This window comes from Malus sylvestris, chromosome 3 (assembly GCF_916048215.2).
Source record: "Malus sylvestris chromosome 3, drMalSylv7.2, whole genome shotgun sequence".
Classification (NCBI taxonomy): Eukaryota; Viridiplantae; Streptophyta; class Magnoliopsida; order Rosales; family Rosaceae; genus Malus; species Malus sylvestris.
The window spans coordinates 14,095,483-14,112,677 of record NC_062262.1 but is presented as its reverse complement, the minus strand read 5'-3'; the positions used below and the strand labels follow the sequence as shown (position 1 = coordinate 14,112,677).

At 40.6% G+C, this 17,195-nt stretch overlaps 1 protein-coding gene across 3 annotated transcripts; it reads left to right on the top strand.

Moving 5' to 3' along the window:
• Positions 1-12,956: 12,956 nt before the first annotated feature.
• LOC126617477 (uncharacterized) lies at positions 12,957-15,093 on the top strand. Of its 3 annotated transcripts, none has more exons than XM_050285568.1 (3): positions 12,957-13,124; positions 14,558-14,714; positions 14,841-15,093. In XM_050285568.1, the coding sequence occupies exons 2-3, from the start codon at positions 14,559-14,561 to the stop codon at positions 14,895-14,897; spliced, it is 213 nt and encodes a 70-aa protein (XP_050141525.1). In that variant the 5' UTR covers positions 12,957-13,124; position 14,558; the 3' UTR covers positions 14,898-15,093. The 3 variants fall into 3 exon arrangements, with proteins under 3 accessions (XP_050141525.1, XP_050141524.1, XP_050141522.1); XM_050285567.1 differs by having other exon boundaries at positions 12,998-13,206; XM_050285565.1 differs by lacking the exon at positions 12,957-13,124 and adding an exon at positions 14,335-14,479.
• The last annotated feature ends 2,102 nt before the right edge of the window (positions 15,094-17,195 follow it).

Sequence of the window (17,195 nt, the reverse complement as noted above, 5' to 3'; positions counted from 1 at the left end):
TATGTTGAGATCTTCGGTACTGCAGTTTGGCGACGTTTGGCATAAAAGTTTGGATTTGGTGGAGTTTGTCTACAATAACAGTTACCATTCTAGCATTGGGATGTCACCTTTCGAGACATTATATGGTAGATCTTGTCGTACTCCTTTATGTTGGTCAAAGTTGGTGAGAAGGTGTTAGTGGGCCTTGAGATTGTTGATGAGACTACTCGGAATATCCAGGTAATTAAATCTAACTTGAAAGCAGCCCAAGATCGACAGAAAAGCCTTGCCGATAAACACGCCATTGATAGAGTCCATAAAGTTGGAAATTGGGTATTTTTTAAGCTATCTCCATGGAAAGGCGTTGTGTGGTTCGGTAAGAAAGGTAAGTTAAGTCCTCGCTATATTGGACCGTACTAGATCACCAAGCAAGTCGGTGAAGTCACCTACAGACTTGAGTTACCTCTAGAATTATCATGGGTGCATGATGTTTTTCATGTTTCTATGCTTCGTCATTATGTCTCTGATCCATCACACGTGATACCTACTCAGCCACTAGAAATTAATCCAGACTTGACATATGATGAGGAACCAGTGACGATCTTAGACTGGAAGGATAAGGTTCTGAGGAACAAAACTGTGCGCATGGTGAAAGTTTTGTGGAAGAACCACTCAATGGAGGAGGCTACTTGGGAGACGTATGATCGTATGCAAGATTTATATCCACATTTGTTTTATGGATATTGATTGTTGTATGCTAGCGTACAGACATTTCGGGGATGAAATTTTATTAAAGGGGGTAGGTTGTGACGACCCGTCCCCGAATTAAAATATATTTTATCCTCGAGTGCATGGAAATGACTATTTTACCCTCATGGGCCTTGTGACGTGGATGTACTTATATACTTTTAAACTATTTTCCTGCCAATGTGATCAATTGTATTCGACGTTACGAGGGTGTCGACGTGAGTTAAGGCCGAATTGGGTTTGTAACGAAAACGTTACGGATGAATAAGTGAGATTAGGTTAGTTTTATTATTATTTAGACCAATCAGATAGGCCCTAAATCTCATAGCCCAATTAGGGCTTGAGACCATTTTAAATTGCCCAATCCAGACATATGCACACACACACACACATGCAACCTCACCTTCTCTTCTTTCCCTTCTTGAATTTTCTTCTTTGTCCGTACAACTGAAGACATCAGACTCAAACTGAACCAAACCTCACAGATCGAGTGTAAAGTTAGCATTATTATGCTTCCCTCAACCTCACGAGTCGAGCCGTACCCTTGGTTTGAGGAAATGACTGGTAGAACTCGAGATACCCGAGCTTCGGCAAGGAGTGCAATTTTCTCCGACGTGATCGCGAAGGTTTTAGCTAGTTTTGAGACTTAAGAAGGTTTAGCCGGAATTGCGAGGAATTTTCCGACCATTTTCCGTCGGATTTAGGTCTTTAAAGTGTTTCTGGTGACACAGATGGCGGCCGGTGATGGAATTCGGCGAACCACTAGAGAAGAAGAAGAATATTCCGTCAATTTTGACAGAATATACTAATTGCGTCATGTGAGACGTTTTCGGAGAACGAGCGCAGTCAGGCGAGACACAGGGGTTACGACCCTGCCACATATCAATGAGTGGGCTTTTGGTTTTCAATATATGTATATATGCCATACGTTTTTCCACAAAAAATTGATTTAAATGATTTTGCATTTTCGATGCCATGTCAAATGCTTTATATTTTAGAATATGCATTAGTAGTTATGTATGTTAGTATTTGACACTGCGGATGCTCAGGTAAGTTCCAGGTGAGTATATGTATTGATGATTGTGAGTTGCATTATGATGGTTATACATAGATGCATTTAGAACTCATAAACCTGCACCCTGGTGTTAGTGCTCTTGCCCGTGGCCAGGGCACAATCCTTCACGTGATGTTCACCTCCCGCACTAAACGCTCACCTTGGATCCAAGTTTGGTGCACAGCCTTGTCGTACAGACCACAATAGGTGGCTCCGACTTGTAGGTGACCAGCGATTTATTGCACAACCTTCATGTGATCGTAGCACTTGAGCGTACTTATTACACCTAGCCCTGTCATACAGACCACACTAGGTGGTTCTGACTCCTGTGCAAATATACTTGATGAGCTATAGGTTCAACCGTACAGGCCATACTAGGTGGATCCAGCTGACATATCACTTTACATTGATTTACTTCACCTAGTTTACTTAATTATTATGCTGAGATATTTGACATGTCATATATCTGGATTTCATTATTTTCGAGTATGGTTTCTGTATATGTACGTATGCTAGTTTCTGGGAAATTATACGGGTTTTACCGCAATGGGTTATTACTTTTGGAAAGAGAAATGGTTTTGAAAAGCTTTGTTTTTGCCCACTCACACTTTTTGTTTTGCGCCCCTCCAGGTTCTAGGTAAACGTGCTTATTGGTGGCGTATGAGGTGTCGACGGTGGTTCTGACAGACTATAAATAATGTAGGACCACCTCTTTGGTATTGTATAATTAGTACTTGATCTGCTGGACTGGACTTAGGTTACCTCGCATTTATATATTAGTATAGTGTATTTTAATTAGTTTGATTTTGTTTACTCAAACTTTCATATCACTATCACTTCTACACCGCACACATGGCTACGTCACCTTCACGTGACGGCCAGCATTCTTCGATTTGGGTTGGGGTGTGTCAGTTTTGTAACATCCCACATTGCTCAGGGGTGTGGATCATGTAAGCCTTATATGTATATTCTCATCTCTACCTAGCATGAAGCATTTTGGGAGCTCACTGACTTTGAGTTCCATTGGAACTCCGAAGTTAAGTGAGTTTGTGCGAGAGCAATCCCATGATGGGTGACATACTAGGAAGTTCTCATGTGAGTTCCCAGAAACAAAACCGTGAGGGCGTGGTCAGGGTCCAAAGCGGACAATATCGTGCTACAGCGGAGTCAAGCCCGGGATGTGGTAAAGGCCTGGGTGGGGATGTGACAATTTGGTATCATAGCCAATCCTTGGCCGAAAGTGTGCCGACGAGAACGTCGGGCCCTTAAAGGGGGTGGATTGTAATATCCCACATTGCCTAGGGGTGTGGATCCTGTAAGCTTTATATGTATATTCTCATCTCTACCTAGTATAAGGCCTTTTGGTAGCTCACCGGTTTCGGATTCCATCAAAACTCCAAAGTTAAGCGAGTTCGTGCTAGAACAATCCCATGATGGGTGACCCACTGGGAAGTTCTCGTGTGAGTTCCTAGAAACAAAACCGTGAGGGCGTGGTCGGGGCCCAAAACGGACAATATCGTGCTACGGTGGAATCAAGCCAGGGATGTGGTGAGGGCCCGGGCCGGGATGTGACACATCCAATTGTTGCAAAAAGTTGAAATCTTATCTGGACCAAAAATAGATGATCATGACATAATCCAATAATGGAGCCATGTCGTAGGCATGATATAATCCAATAATATAGCCATTGTAGTTACAATTTTTGTGAAAATAAATAAATAAATAATAAAAAATTGGTATTAGAATTTGAATTTTTTTTATCAAAATGTTTGTAGACATCGAAATTTCGGTGAAATAAATGTTGACCAATAGTTACAATTTCAACGCTCACATGTCATATAAATTTTACACGTAGCGTGTGACTAAACAAAAAATCAAAATAAATCAGAAAAGTCATCAAGCAGGACACGTGTCAACACCTGGCAGAAATGATTTATTTCATCTGAATATCATATTCAAAATTAGGCCTTGGAAAATTCTATAAATACAAGGCCATTTCATTCATTTAGGGAAGACCAATTCATAACCAATTCACCTCACACCAAAACCTTGAAGCTTTGAAACTCCAAAGCTCCCAAGCAAATCCCGAAGGATCAAGAAAGCTCTATTCGTTCTTCGTCAACCCAACCTTCAAGATTAAGCCCCAACGACCCTTTGAAGGAACTTCCACCAATTCAAGATCAAGCCCTAATGGCCCTTGAAGAAAGCTTTCATCGTTCATCATTCGTTCATCCTAAGATCAAGCCCCAACGACCCTTCGGATCAACAACATCAACAAATCCACATATCCAACCGTTCTTCAAGATAAAGCCCAAAAGCCCTTGAAGATCCATTCATCAACTGTTCATCAAGATCAAGCCCCAAAGGCCCTTGAAGATCCGTTCATCAACAATTCTTCAAGATCAAGCCCAAAAGCCTTGAAGATCCGTTCATCCATCAACCTTCAAGATCAAGCCCAAAGACCCTTGAAGAAACTTCCCTCAACCTTCAAGATTAAGCCCCAACGGCTCTTGAAGAAAACTTTCAATTGTTCATCTAAGATCAAGCCTCGATGGCCCTTGGATCAATCGCACATCCACAAATCAACACCTTACGGAGATCGATTCAGATGATCAAATTTGAGAGAGATTGTAACCCCTAAATCATTAATACAAATATTATTTTATACTCGTGTTCTTGTCTCGTTTGTCGCCAGGAAAATTTCATGTTTACAAATTTGGCACGCTCGGTGGGATCATCTCTACCTCTCATCTCTTTGTCCATTCAAGGAATCCAAACACACCTCAAACTCAATGGCATCAAGCAAAGGACAAGCCGTTTTCACAAAGGGAAGAAGCCTGAGCACTTCCACCATGAACAGAGCATCCATTGGCACCACAACTACTCTTCAACAAACCACTTCAAAGTCGGTGCCACTGAGGGAGCAAGGGGAGCATCAAAGACGCAAGCCCGTCATCAACTTAACCTCGCTGGGGGCATCGAAGCATGCCGTTGAGGCACATCAGATGACATCCCAAAACGGCTAACGGGGTCCTTCATCAGCAACCTGGATGCCTGAAGAGTCACGTATGATGGTTGCACAAGTCATGACCATCGGCGTTACCTCCATTGAAGAACAGCTAGCTCAAATGAGTGAAGCAATTGCAAAGCTCACAAAGACCGCAGAAGAGAAAAACTTGCAAATTGCCGCATTCGTCAACAAGTTGGGGGCACGGCATGATGAAGGATTCGGTTCTGACTCCAAGAAAGGTGGCGATGAAGAAGAAGAGCCTCCAGTAGAGAAGGTTGAAGAAAAGCCGGAACCAGACCAAACAGCGGCGCTCATGAGATTTCTCTCCATCAAGCAGTTGCAAGAGATGATCGCTAGCACCGTCAAGGCACAGTACGAAGGGAGCTCAAATACCTCCGGGTTGTACTCGAAGCCTTATTCAAAGAAGATTGATGCCCTGAAGATGCCGAGGGGATATCAACCACCAAAGTTCATGCAGTTTGAGGGAAAGGGAAATCCGAAGCAGCATGTCGCCCATTTCATTGAAACTTGCAACAACACAGGGACCAAAGGGGACTACCTCGCCAAGCAGTTTGTGCGCTCGCTGAAAGGAAACACATTCGACTGGTACACCGACCTTGAGCCCGAATCCATCAACAGCTGTGAGCAATTGGAGCGGGAATTCCTCAATCGTTTTTACAGCACTCGCCGCACTGTGAGCATGCTAGAGCTGACGAGCACAAAGCAGTGGATGGACGAGCCAGTCATTGACTACATCAACAGATGGCGCACTCTAAGCCTCGACTGCAAAGACAGGCTCTTGGAGACCTCTTCAATCGAGATATGCGTCCAAGGCATGCAATGGGGTTTGCAATACATCCTTCAAGGAGTCAAACCACGAACCTTCGAAGAGCTAGCCACCCGCGCCCATGACATGGAGTTGAGCATCGTCCATCATGGGAAGAAAGAACCGATCGCCGACTACAAGAATGACAAAGTTCTTGGGACAAAAGTGGAGAAGGCTGCATGGAAATCCACCAAGGAAGGAATGACGGTCAACACAGCTCCCGTCAAAATCCCTACACGAGGCAAGGTGATTCAAGCCGAAGCTTTTCGTGATCAAGAGATGCGTAGACGCACTTTGAAAGAGCTTGAGGAGAAGACTTATCCATTCCCCAACTCTGATGTGGTTGCCATGTTAGAAGACTTGCTGGAAAAGAAGGTGATCAGTTTGCTTGAGTGCAGACAGCCAAAAGAGATGAATCACACCGATAGTCCAAGGTACTGTAAATTCCACTGCTTCATCAGTCATCCGACAGAAAAGTGCTTCGTGCTGAAAGATCTCATCATGAAGTTGGCTAAAAAAGGAATCATCGAGCTAGATCTTGACGATATAGTGAAGTCAAATTATACCACAATCACTTCTGGCTCTTCCAACTCAAAGTTTTCACCTCAACCGCTTGGGGCATGCTCCGAGTCAAGCGAAGTTGAAGGATGGATTCATGTCACTCAGAAGAAATTACACATAAAGCCTACATCTCCTCCACAAGTTCGCCAACTGAAAAGGGGGCAAATCAGCTTTTGTCAACCTCAAAAGTAACGGGAAATTGTTAAAAATGATGAAATTTCAACACAAAGATCGTCCGTCCCCATCACGATGCGCAATTTCTTCCCTGAAGACTTCTTCAAACACTCAATCAAGACACCTTGCTATGAAGATTGGAAGGAATGCCTCTCCAAATCGTTTGACAAATTCACAATGCTCCTTGTTCGCACGAGCCTAAACTGCACGAACCAAAGCTCATCGCCAGCATGAGTCTAAATTGCATGGCACAATGCTCCTTGTTTGCACGAGCCTAAACTGCACGAACCAAAGCTCCTCGACTGCACGAGCCTAAACTGCATGGCACAATGCTCCTGGTCTGCATGAGCATAAAAGGCAACACCAATACTCCTTATCCACACGAGCCTAAACTGCAGGACACAAAACTCATCGCCAGCACGAGTCTAAACTGCATGGCACAACGCTCCTTGTCCGCACAAGCATAAAAGGCGACACCAACGGTCCTGGTCCGCACGAGTTTAAAAGGCGACACAACATGCTCCTTGCATGCACGAGTTGAAACTGCATCATGGCATCAAACACTCCTTACCTGCACGAGTTGAAACTGCAAACGGCACCACCAAAAGAAAATACCAAAAAAAAATGTAGTTCGAACTACGTTTTGACTTGATCTCTTTCTTTGGAAGGGTACGTAGGCAGCTTGAACATTCAACTTCGAGTTCAGTCACATCAAAATAAATTATAAAGGTTTTATTGAATATTTGACTATTGAGAGTCAATTTTATTTCAAAAACAAAAAAACAAAAACAAACAAAAAAAAACAATTTCTTTGTATAAAGATTACAGTTTCTTTAAAAATAAAAATAAAAATAATAATAAAAATATAAAAAAATAATATAAAAAAAAGAACATATTCCTTATACATATATATATATATATATATATATATATATATATATATATATGTATGTCCTCTATTTAGCAACAATAAGCCCATCAAAAGGAGGTTGTCCGAGCCCAAGCCTATTGTCCAAATCCACCAGCTACAAATCCGGGCCCGGCTCTCAAAGCCCAACCTCGACCAGCCCCAAACTTGTCGTCACCAATGAGGTCCAGAAAGTCTTCAAAAGCTTCGACGCCAACAGCAATGGCAAGATCTCCGTCAACGAGCTCGACAACGACCTCAAGACCCTCGGCTCCAACGTCTCCGGTGACAAGCTCAAGCGCGTCATGGTCGATCTCGACACTGACAACGATGGCTTCATTTGCCTCGACGAGTTCAACACCTTCTGGGTCTCCGGCTCCAAGGATGGTGGCGCCGCTGAGCTCAAAGACGCATTTGATCTCTACGACCAGAACCACGACCTTGATAGGAGCATTTTTTCATGCGACTTAGTTGGCTTGTTCTTGTGCTTTTACATTATTATTTCATAGTTATTTTAGTGTTTAAAGTCATTTTCGTATGTTTTCAGATTCTAAGGACAAAGTGTGCAAGAAGATGCATTTTGGAGCCTTTTGGAGCAGTTTTGGGCATGAATTGAATAGCTTATGTTTGGAGCAATATAGATGGACGAAATTGAAGACCAAAGCATGCAAGGAAATCACATTCCCTTAATTTTCTAGTTATTGCCGCATCCTCCTTGCACTTTCCCTTAGTTTTCTGATTTTGTTTCCTTTTTCTAGAAGCCTTAGACTTAATTTCTGATTGCCTAATTAACCTAGGGTTTTATTTCCTTTATCTTTTTTTAAATAAACCTCTTGTTGCAGCAACAACCCCTCATCATTACACAACATTTCTGCCACAAAACACATGCAAAGACACCCACATGCAAAGTGAAAGAAAAGCACACGGCATGGGCAGAAAAATGGTGTGTTTTGTGGTTGAAATGATGAAGCATGTGTGTGTAAATGTAAAGGGGAAAACATGGCAGAAAATGTGTGTGTTTTGTGGTTGAAATGATGCAAAGAACATGTGTGTGTGCAAGTGTAACAGCTAGGATGATAACATGGCAGCAAACACATGGCAAAGAAAGCAAACACATGGCAAAGAGAAGAACATTGCAGCACACACATGGGAGCACACGGCATGGGCAGAAAAATGGTGTGTTTTGTGGTTGAAATGATGAAGCATGTGTGTGTAAATGTAAAGGGGAAAACATGGCAGAAAATGTGTGTGCTTTGTGGTTGAAATGATGAAGCATGTGTGTGTAAATGTAAAGGGGAAACATGACAACACCCACCCACACAAGCTGCACATGCAAAGGAAATGGAGTGGTCCTCTCTCAAGCCTATAAATACCACCTCCCATATTCATCAAACATAACAGATTTTGATCCTTGTCTTTGCCGTGAGTTCTCCACCACCATTCTCTCCAAATTCAGCCAAAAATCATCCCTAGCCACACCACCCATCCACCCTAAACCTTTCCATACCATTCCCCATCCATTCTACACCATAAAAACCACCCAAACCCTGTCCAAAACCTCTCTGCCGCAGCAAGGAAGAAGGAGGAACTTTGGATGCACAAGCTGCCAAGTTGGAGTGTTTTAGGTGTTCTCTTTCCTTGGATTTTAATTTCTAAATTTATGTATCTTTGCTTTGCGAGTATGAGGAACTAAATCCCCTTGGCTAGGGGGGGATTCAAAACCATGTTTATGCTTGCTATATGATTTGATTACTTCCAATTGCGTTTCATAAGTTGTGAATTTAATTTGCTTATCTACAAGAATTAAAACTGATTTGTGTTTGTTGGTTGAGAGTGCACGCTTAATTTTCATGCATAAGTTTGATGCTAGGATATAAGGGAATTTCACCTAATTGTTACGAACTTATATTCCAAAGTAGTAAACGTTGTTGATCACAATCGTGTTAAGTAAATTCTTGGCATAAGTTTCATGCAATTCATAGTAACAAGTGCCTCGCCAATGCTTATGGTTTTCATAGAACTTAATGATTCTTGCTTGTATCTCTATTATGCAATTCATGTAGGGAGCTTGTGGGGAATGCTTTGGGTTGTCGTATGCAATTCATCCAATTCAATAACTTAAGGGAAATCTGAAAGTTAATTTAAGCGTATCTAATTAACTTGGGGTGTTGGGAATTCATGGTTTATTGAGAAGCAATTGGAAATCATTTCGTATGCAAGTGTGACATGTGTGGAGAAGAACCCCTTAGCTAGCTTTCCATCCATTCACTTTAACCAAATTCGTTTTAGAATCTGTTCAATTTACAAAGTTTTGTTTTTGTTTTAATTTTCGTCAAAACTCAATCCCCACTTATTTTGAAGTGTTAGATTAGTTAGAAATCAATTTAGTTTGTGTTTTTAAGTGTTTTGAGTCAAGTTATAACCTATTTTCGTCCAAATTGTGTTTGTGTTCAAAACTGCCCAGAAAGTGTTTTTAAGGCAGTTTGGAGTGTTTATTTGCTGTTTTGAGTCTTTTGGTTTGTTTTGGTGTTTTAGAGTTTAGTTTTTCATTCTTTGAGTCTAGTTTAGTGTTTTAAACTTGTTTTTACGTGTTTGAGTTAGTTTTCAAGTGATTTGGCAATCCCTCCTAATCCCCGGCCTAGAACGATCCCTACTTACATACTTTGCTACAATCGATAAAAAGAGGGTTTAATTTGTGTGCTTATATATTTCGCATCAAATTTTTGGCGTCATTGCCGGGGATTAGCAACTTTGCTAATCCCTTTGATTGTTTCTTTTCATTCATTTATTTTGTTGAAGTTTCTGACCTTGTTTTGTTTCTTTGTTTTTAAGGTACTAGTGCATGACTCGAAGTTCCCACCCTGTTCGTGAGCATATTTTGGACTTTGACGACGATTTTGAGAGAACTTTGAGACGAAGGAAGAACCAACAAGAGTCCAACCCATTTAGCCCAGAACCTGACCTTGAAGAACAAGTTCCAGAAGAGGAGGAGATACCCACGGCACAAGTGGGAGAAGTAGTGCAAGACATGGCCATGGACAACCGAACACTCAAGGAGCTCGCCGCTTCGGGATTAGATAATGCCACACCTTTGTGTATCCAATATCCCACGGCTGCGCAAGGTAAGACCGAAGAGTTCGAGTTAAAGTCAAGTTTGCTCCACCACATTCCAAAATACCATGGGCTGTCCATGGAGGATCCGAACAAGCATTTAAAAGAATTTGAAGTGGTGTGTTCAAGCATGACTCCGGTTAACGTCGACGGAAGTATTTTGAAAATGAAGGCTTTTCCATTCTCTTTAATGGATAAAGCCAAAGATTGGTTGTACGAGTTAGCTCCCGGAACTGTCACATCTTGGGAGAGTATGAAAAGGGCGTTTTTAGAGAAGTTTTTTCCCAATTTCTCGAATCATTCTCCTACGTAAAAAGATTAGTAGTATTCAGCAAGAAGAAGGTGAGTCTTTTCCCACTTATTATGAACGTTTTAAATCACTTGTTGCTTCTTGTCCACAACATCAGATGAAGGAGGAGTTACTTCTACAATACTTTTACGAGGGGCTCCTACCACTTGAACATCAAATGCTCGATGCCTCGGCGGGTGGAGCATTGGTGGACAAGACACCCATGGCTGCCAAGATTTTGATTGCTAATTGAGTGTTGAACGCTCAACAATACGAAGGCGTTGGCCAAAGAGGACCCCTACGGCAACAAGTGCATGAGGTAAGTTCCACATCTGACATTCATTCACAATTAGCTAATCTTACTTCCATTGTGTCTCAGATGGCCGAATGAATGAGGATGCAAGGACCAATGGTGTGTGGCGTATGTTCTATCTAAGGACATGCCTCGGAAAAGTGCCATCAACTCATTGAGAATGGTGGATGGGAGAGCGCTAACGCAATTGGATTTCAAGGCCAAAACCAACCAAGGAACGATCCATATTCAAATACATACAATCCAGGTTGGAGAGACCATCCAAACTTCAAGTGGAGGGAGGCCCAACAACCCCAACAACAAGGAGGCTTTAGGCAACAACCCCCGGGGTTTTTCACCAAGCCATACGCACCCCCACATGTTCCACAACAATCTGCCCCAAATGCTTCAGGTACATCTCTAGACAATGATACACTCCTTAAGTTACTAACTAACTTGTCTCAGGGGCAAGAAAATCAAACCAAAGCTATGCAAAGCCAAGACAAAAGGGTGGATCAATTGGAGAAACAAATTGGGCATATTGCAGACTTTGTGAGCAAATTTTGAGACCCAGGCCAACTTCCTAGTTCTACCATTCCAAATCCAAAAGGAGGTTTCGAAAGTGCAAAAGCCATATTGTTGAGAAGTGGAAAAGAAGTTGGGGCAGATCCTAAACCATCTACATCAGGCCTCAAAGAAGATAAAAAACTACAATTTGAAGAGGAGGACACAAGCCCACCCACGACAAAGGTGGACACACCCTTGCCGCAAGCTTCCATAAAATTATATATGTATTGACTTTATCATCTAGGACCTAGAAAACAAAGGTTACTTGATCATCTCTATCATTGTGGGAGCATGATTTTCCAAAGCCGAAGTAAAGTGGGTAGGAACACTAATACCTCATAATTCTGATCACGGATTGAATATTTTTCGTCACAGAGCTGCACATATGGATCAGCAATGCAATCATCATTCTGTTCGGAGAGAAGTTTGTCAACTTTGCTGAGATTGACCATGTTTGTCTCAAGATACACAAACCTGATTCGGTATGGAATTAGTCAGTTTTTTCTATATTATTGGAGTTCCTACAATATACAAATTGGAGTGCGGCAAAAGTAATTACACTTTTAAGAAAATGCAATATCTACTCCTAAATATCTTCTAGGATTCTTACGGTTTAATAAGGATTCTATAACCTAAAAGACTCCATGTCACACCTCGACCTGGGCTTCACCACACGTCGTAGCACGATATTATCCGCTTTGGGCCCCGACCACGCCCTCACGGTTTTGTTTCTGGGAACTCACGCCAGCAGAACTTCCCAGTGGGTCACTCATCCTGGGAATGCTCTAGCCCCTTTCTCGCTTAACTTCGAAGTTCATACGGAACCTAAAGCCAATGAACTCTCAAAAGGCCTCGTGCTAATAGAGGTGGGTATGTTCATATAAGATATAGAGGATCCACTCATCTGGGCGATGTGGAATCTAACACTCCATCTCGACTGGTATAAGTACATCATTCTAGAATTCATATATGTAAATGATAAAAGTACACTTAGCCCTGGTTTGGTATTGAGGTGATTCTGAAAAAAGCTGGTATAAAAAAAAAGTGAGAGCTTTTTTGTGTTTGGTAAACATTCAACTTCAGCTTTTTTTCACAGTTTTGGGTGAAAAAAAAGCCGAAAACAAGAAGCTGCAAAACCCAGCTTTGAAAAATCGGTTTTTTTTCACATCTGTTTTACATAAAAGTTTACCAAAAACTATAATACTGTTTTTTTTTTCAAAAACATTTTTACAAAAAAGTTTATGAAACACTCTGCTACTTTATTTCACAGTTGTTTATTCTCACAACACAGTAGAAACAACGTTTTTTCAAAGCACAGCAATATCAAACCAACCCTTAATCTCTTGTGTACTACTTAACTCTCATATAAAAGTTAACGGGTTAAACAGGGACAGGTGCCAAAAGTAGACAGAAATCGCAGGGTGGGCAGAGGTAATCAGGGGACAGCAGATCTGGACTCCAATATAACCGAAGAGGAGTATACCCCACCCCAATCGGACTAGAAATTTCCGTATCATTTTCCACTTCTTCCATCTTTTTATCGCTCGCAGCTTCGCCAGCTTTCCGAAACCTGATTGCTCTCCACCTCCAGTCACTTCCAATTTTGCGTAAGATTTCCTCCACCCAATCCCCAATTTCCGCTTCAAATATTCCAACGCCCACAAATCTCGTCTGCTTTAACACTTAGATGTAGGGTTAGGTTTTGTTGCCTTTGAATTCCTTTGCTAATTATTTTGTTTTGATTAATCGTTATCTTTGATATTTGATCGCTATGTTTATGTTTATTGACCCGATTACATATTGCCCATTTAGGATTTCCAATCTTTTTTTTTTTTTTTTTTTAGCGGGAGGGGTGAAATTTTTAAATGATTTCATTGATTCAATCATGATGTGGGTTTTCAATCATGGATTCAATGTTTCATGAAGATTGGGTTTAGGGCAAATGATTGATACTGTGGGTTGATAATTTGACCGTTGAGAAAGATTTATGTTTTAGGGTTTGGAATTGAGGGGGAAGTGCAGTTTGTGGAATTTCAGTATGCAGGCTACTGCTTTTATGCTTTTATGCTTTTATATGATTTATGTATAGGGAAAGGGGCAAAAATCTTCAGTTTTAATTTGGGTTTGGCGGCGCGTAATTGGGTAAGAGATCGGATAAGATAGTGTAATTGAAATTGTGAAAGCCTCAGGCATAAAAGGTCGTACCCAGTGCACAAGGCTCCCACTTTACGCAGGGTCTGGGAGAGGTGAATGTCGGCTAGCCTTACCCCCTTTTATGAAGAGGCTGCTCCCAAGTCTCGAACCCGAGACCAACCGCTCATGGACGAAGGAACTTGTCATCGCACCAAGTGCGACCTCTTTGAAAGCCTCAGGCATAGAACCTGAAATTTCATAAATGATCAATTCAGTTTTCCAGTGTGTGGACTGATGGGGATTTATTAGCTTCCTTGCTGGCGTGGTATTGTTTTTGACATTAGAGCATTGTTTTGCTGAGATGTTCTATGTTGAACTGTTGTTCCTGAGTTATATTTGGGGTAGTGGTTACTAACCAGTTCTACTTGGTCGTCTTATATAATGGAGTCCAGGTTGTTTGTGGTTTTAACTCATTTGAAGTGATTGTATGGTAGACAAGTATGGTTGTCACCAATGCTGGTATATAAGTTCTGGTTGTTAGTCTGCAGAATCATTTTTTAGTTAGACCTCCAACCTTAGAAGAAGCTAACTGCTGGTTTTCGGCAGATTTTGTTTGTTGATTAAGTCCAATTATGACCATAATCACCAAATTTGGTAAACTGCCCCTAAACCTTTTTTCTTTTCAATGGACCATGGAAGGATTAGTGTCTGGTCTAACGGGTCTCTAGAAATTGAGGCCCTGTGCTACCCTTATCAGGTTTATGGTGCTTATTCACGGGATATTTGGGTGGTGCTTTTTTGTTGGAACCTCTACCTATAGAACAATGAGGTTTTTCTGCTTTTGGAGAAATTTAGTTTTTGGATATAACTTTCATAGAACGACCTTTTAATAATGTCTGTAATACAGGATGTCAGAACCACCCTTCCGACCACGCGAGAAGATCTATGAGAAGCAAAAGATGTTCCAAAGCATCCACAAGCACACATACCTGAAGGGACCGTATGATAAGATTACCTCTGTTGCCATTCCAGCTGCTTTAGCTGCTAGTTCATTGTTCCTTATTGTGAGTTTCTAATTACTTCACTTCTTCTAAGCCTTTGCAAGCCTTTTATATTGAAAAAAAGAAAAACTGTTTTTTCCCTTGTTTCTGTTGCAATCTAATTGCGATGTTCGATGGCATTTTCTCCAGGCACGAGGGATCTACAACATGTCACATGGGATTGGAAAGAAGGAAGATGCAGCATAGAAATCCCAGTTTCTGGTAGTGTTGAATGTTTTTTGTTTGTGTCCTCAAATACTTGCTTAGTAGCAGGTTCTCTACTTCCTTTGAAACGGGGAGCTTTCTCTTTTGAAATTTCTGTTAATGGGGTTTCCTAATTGATAAAGTACCGCACTCGTTTCGTGTTTGAAATTTATGTTAGTGGGGTTTTCTGTTTGATAAACTTCCTTCATGGCTAATCCTGCTTGAACCTTCCAACCTGCACCAAAATTTGTTAGTTAACATCAATTTCTTCTTTCGAACATACCTATCAGTGAACCTTAAGTCATATAGCCATCACACAAATGCAACAAAAAATAAGAAAAACCAAAAACTAAATTCGAAAATTCACTATTTAAGCAGGTTATTCAGAAAAACTTTTAACTTAATTAAAAAGGTTAAAAATAATGGAACCGCTTAGCCCGCCTAACCCGCATAGGTGGCTAACGTTTCGGCCTAGATCGCATTGGTCCTCGCTATCTAGCATCCAAATGGCGTCTAGACTGATTTTTAGAACACTGCTCATCTTAAACAATATGAGGGATTAAATGCAATCAAATCTTCAGCATCACGTGTCATTGTATGAGTTGAGACAATTGGAATCCGAAAAATGATGTGATAACAAAGTGGCAAAAGAAAATACAAAAGAAGTATCTGGATTTCCATATTTTTGAGTTGAGCCTAATCAGGAACATGAAAATTTCCCTGTTTATGGACATTTCTAATATTGTAACCATTATTATATCGTCATGAGCTATATGTCGATCGTTTAGTTCAGACGAAGACGCTACTCAGCAAGAAAGGAGTATATATCTTAACACTTAAGTTGGGTGATCATGGCGACTCAGAGCACCGCACCCGAGCTATCTGTCAGGTCAAACCCCCTCTCTCTCTAACGATAGATTTTTCAATGTACTCAGAACACTGGATGATACAACACCTGTCACTATATAAATGATGATTTAAAATGTAAAACTTTCCTCTGCTTATATAATCACATGTAATGTACAACTCGTATTCCAGTCAATAAAAAATCTATTCTCTCTAACAAGTTATAAGGTGGTTTTTGAAGTTATGTTCACTTTGTTAAATTGTCAACTAAGGCTCATTTGGGAAGGGTCCCTATTTAAATTAGGACAAATTAGATATAGATCCTCTCCGGATCTGGACGATCCGGATTTGCGAACCTCCCACCGCATATTTTCCAAGACCATCGACCCCTTACATTTTCTTGTTCTTCTTTCTTTCTCTATGGTTCTGCTTCGTCGATAGCTGCTGGAGTAGAAGGCAATGGCATTGAGGAGAAAGAGAAAGAGAAAGAGTGAGAAAGTTAAAGTAGAAGAGTGATATCCGCTACACGATTTTAAGTGTACAACTGAGATTACTTAGTCCGCCGGATCCGGATGGTTTGGATTTGAAGAGGATCACTTTCTATATATGAAGGAAAAATATTTTTGAGTTTTCAAAGCACTTGAAATCAGGAAACACTTCTAATTCTTTTTAAAGATTAACCTGCATTTTTATTAAAGAATTGATTTCAAAATGTTTTCTCTAAAGTACTTGCAGAACCAGCCCTGAGTTTATTGCATATGCATATGCAATATTGGATTATGAATTTTAGGACTCGATCCGATTAAATCGAAATTTAAAATAATATTCTAATGAGAGTTTTAATGAAACACTTCCGGTACCGTTCACTTTTAACGAAAATGACATTTTTACTCTAAAAAGTCATTCTTTGTACTATTCACTTACAACATCCTTTTGTCATTTTGATTAAAACTCAAAGTTTTCAAGCCATTTTCATTTGTTTTTCTTTCATTTTTTAAAATAACGATGTTGAAACATTACAAAAAATTATTATCTGTTGTAAGCTCAATTTACTGAACTATAATTAGGATAGAGAAAGAGGGTGCGTGGCAATAGAGAGAAAGCGAGAGATGTGTAACTGTGAGGTGTGTGTTATCTCACCCCATTGTGTCTTTATTTATAATAGTAAGGAAGATAAATTTCTTACCCAAATAGGATTACAACTCTAATAGGATAATATATAACCCTAGAGAATCTTCTAAAGATATTCCAAATACTTTAAGATTTACACGATCACATTCCTAATCTAATAGGACTGCAACACTCCCCCTTGAGTGTATAAATACTCAAGTAAATGACACATCAAGTCTTCAGCGATGAAGTAAGTATAGTTGGTGAAGTTGTTGGCACAATGAGTGAATGCGAGTCTCAAATCAACAGAAGAATACATAAAAGGTAAAACTCACAAAACCTCGC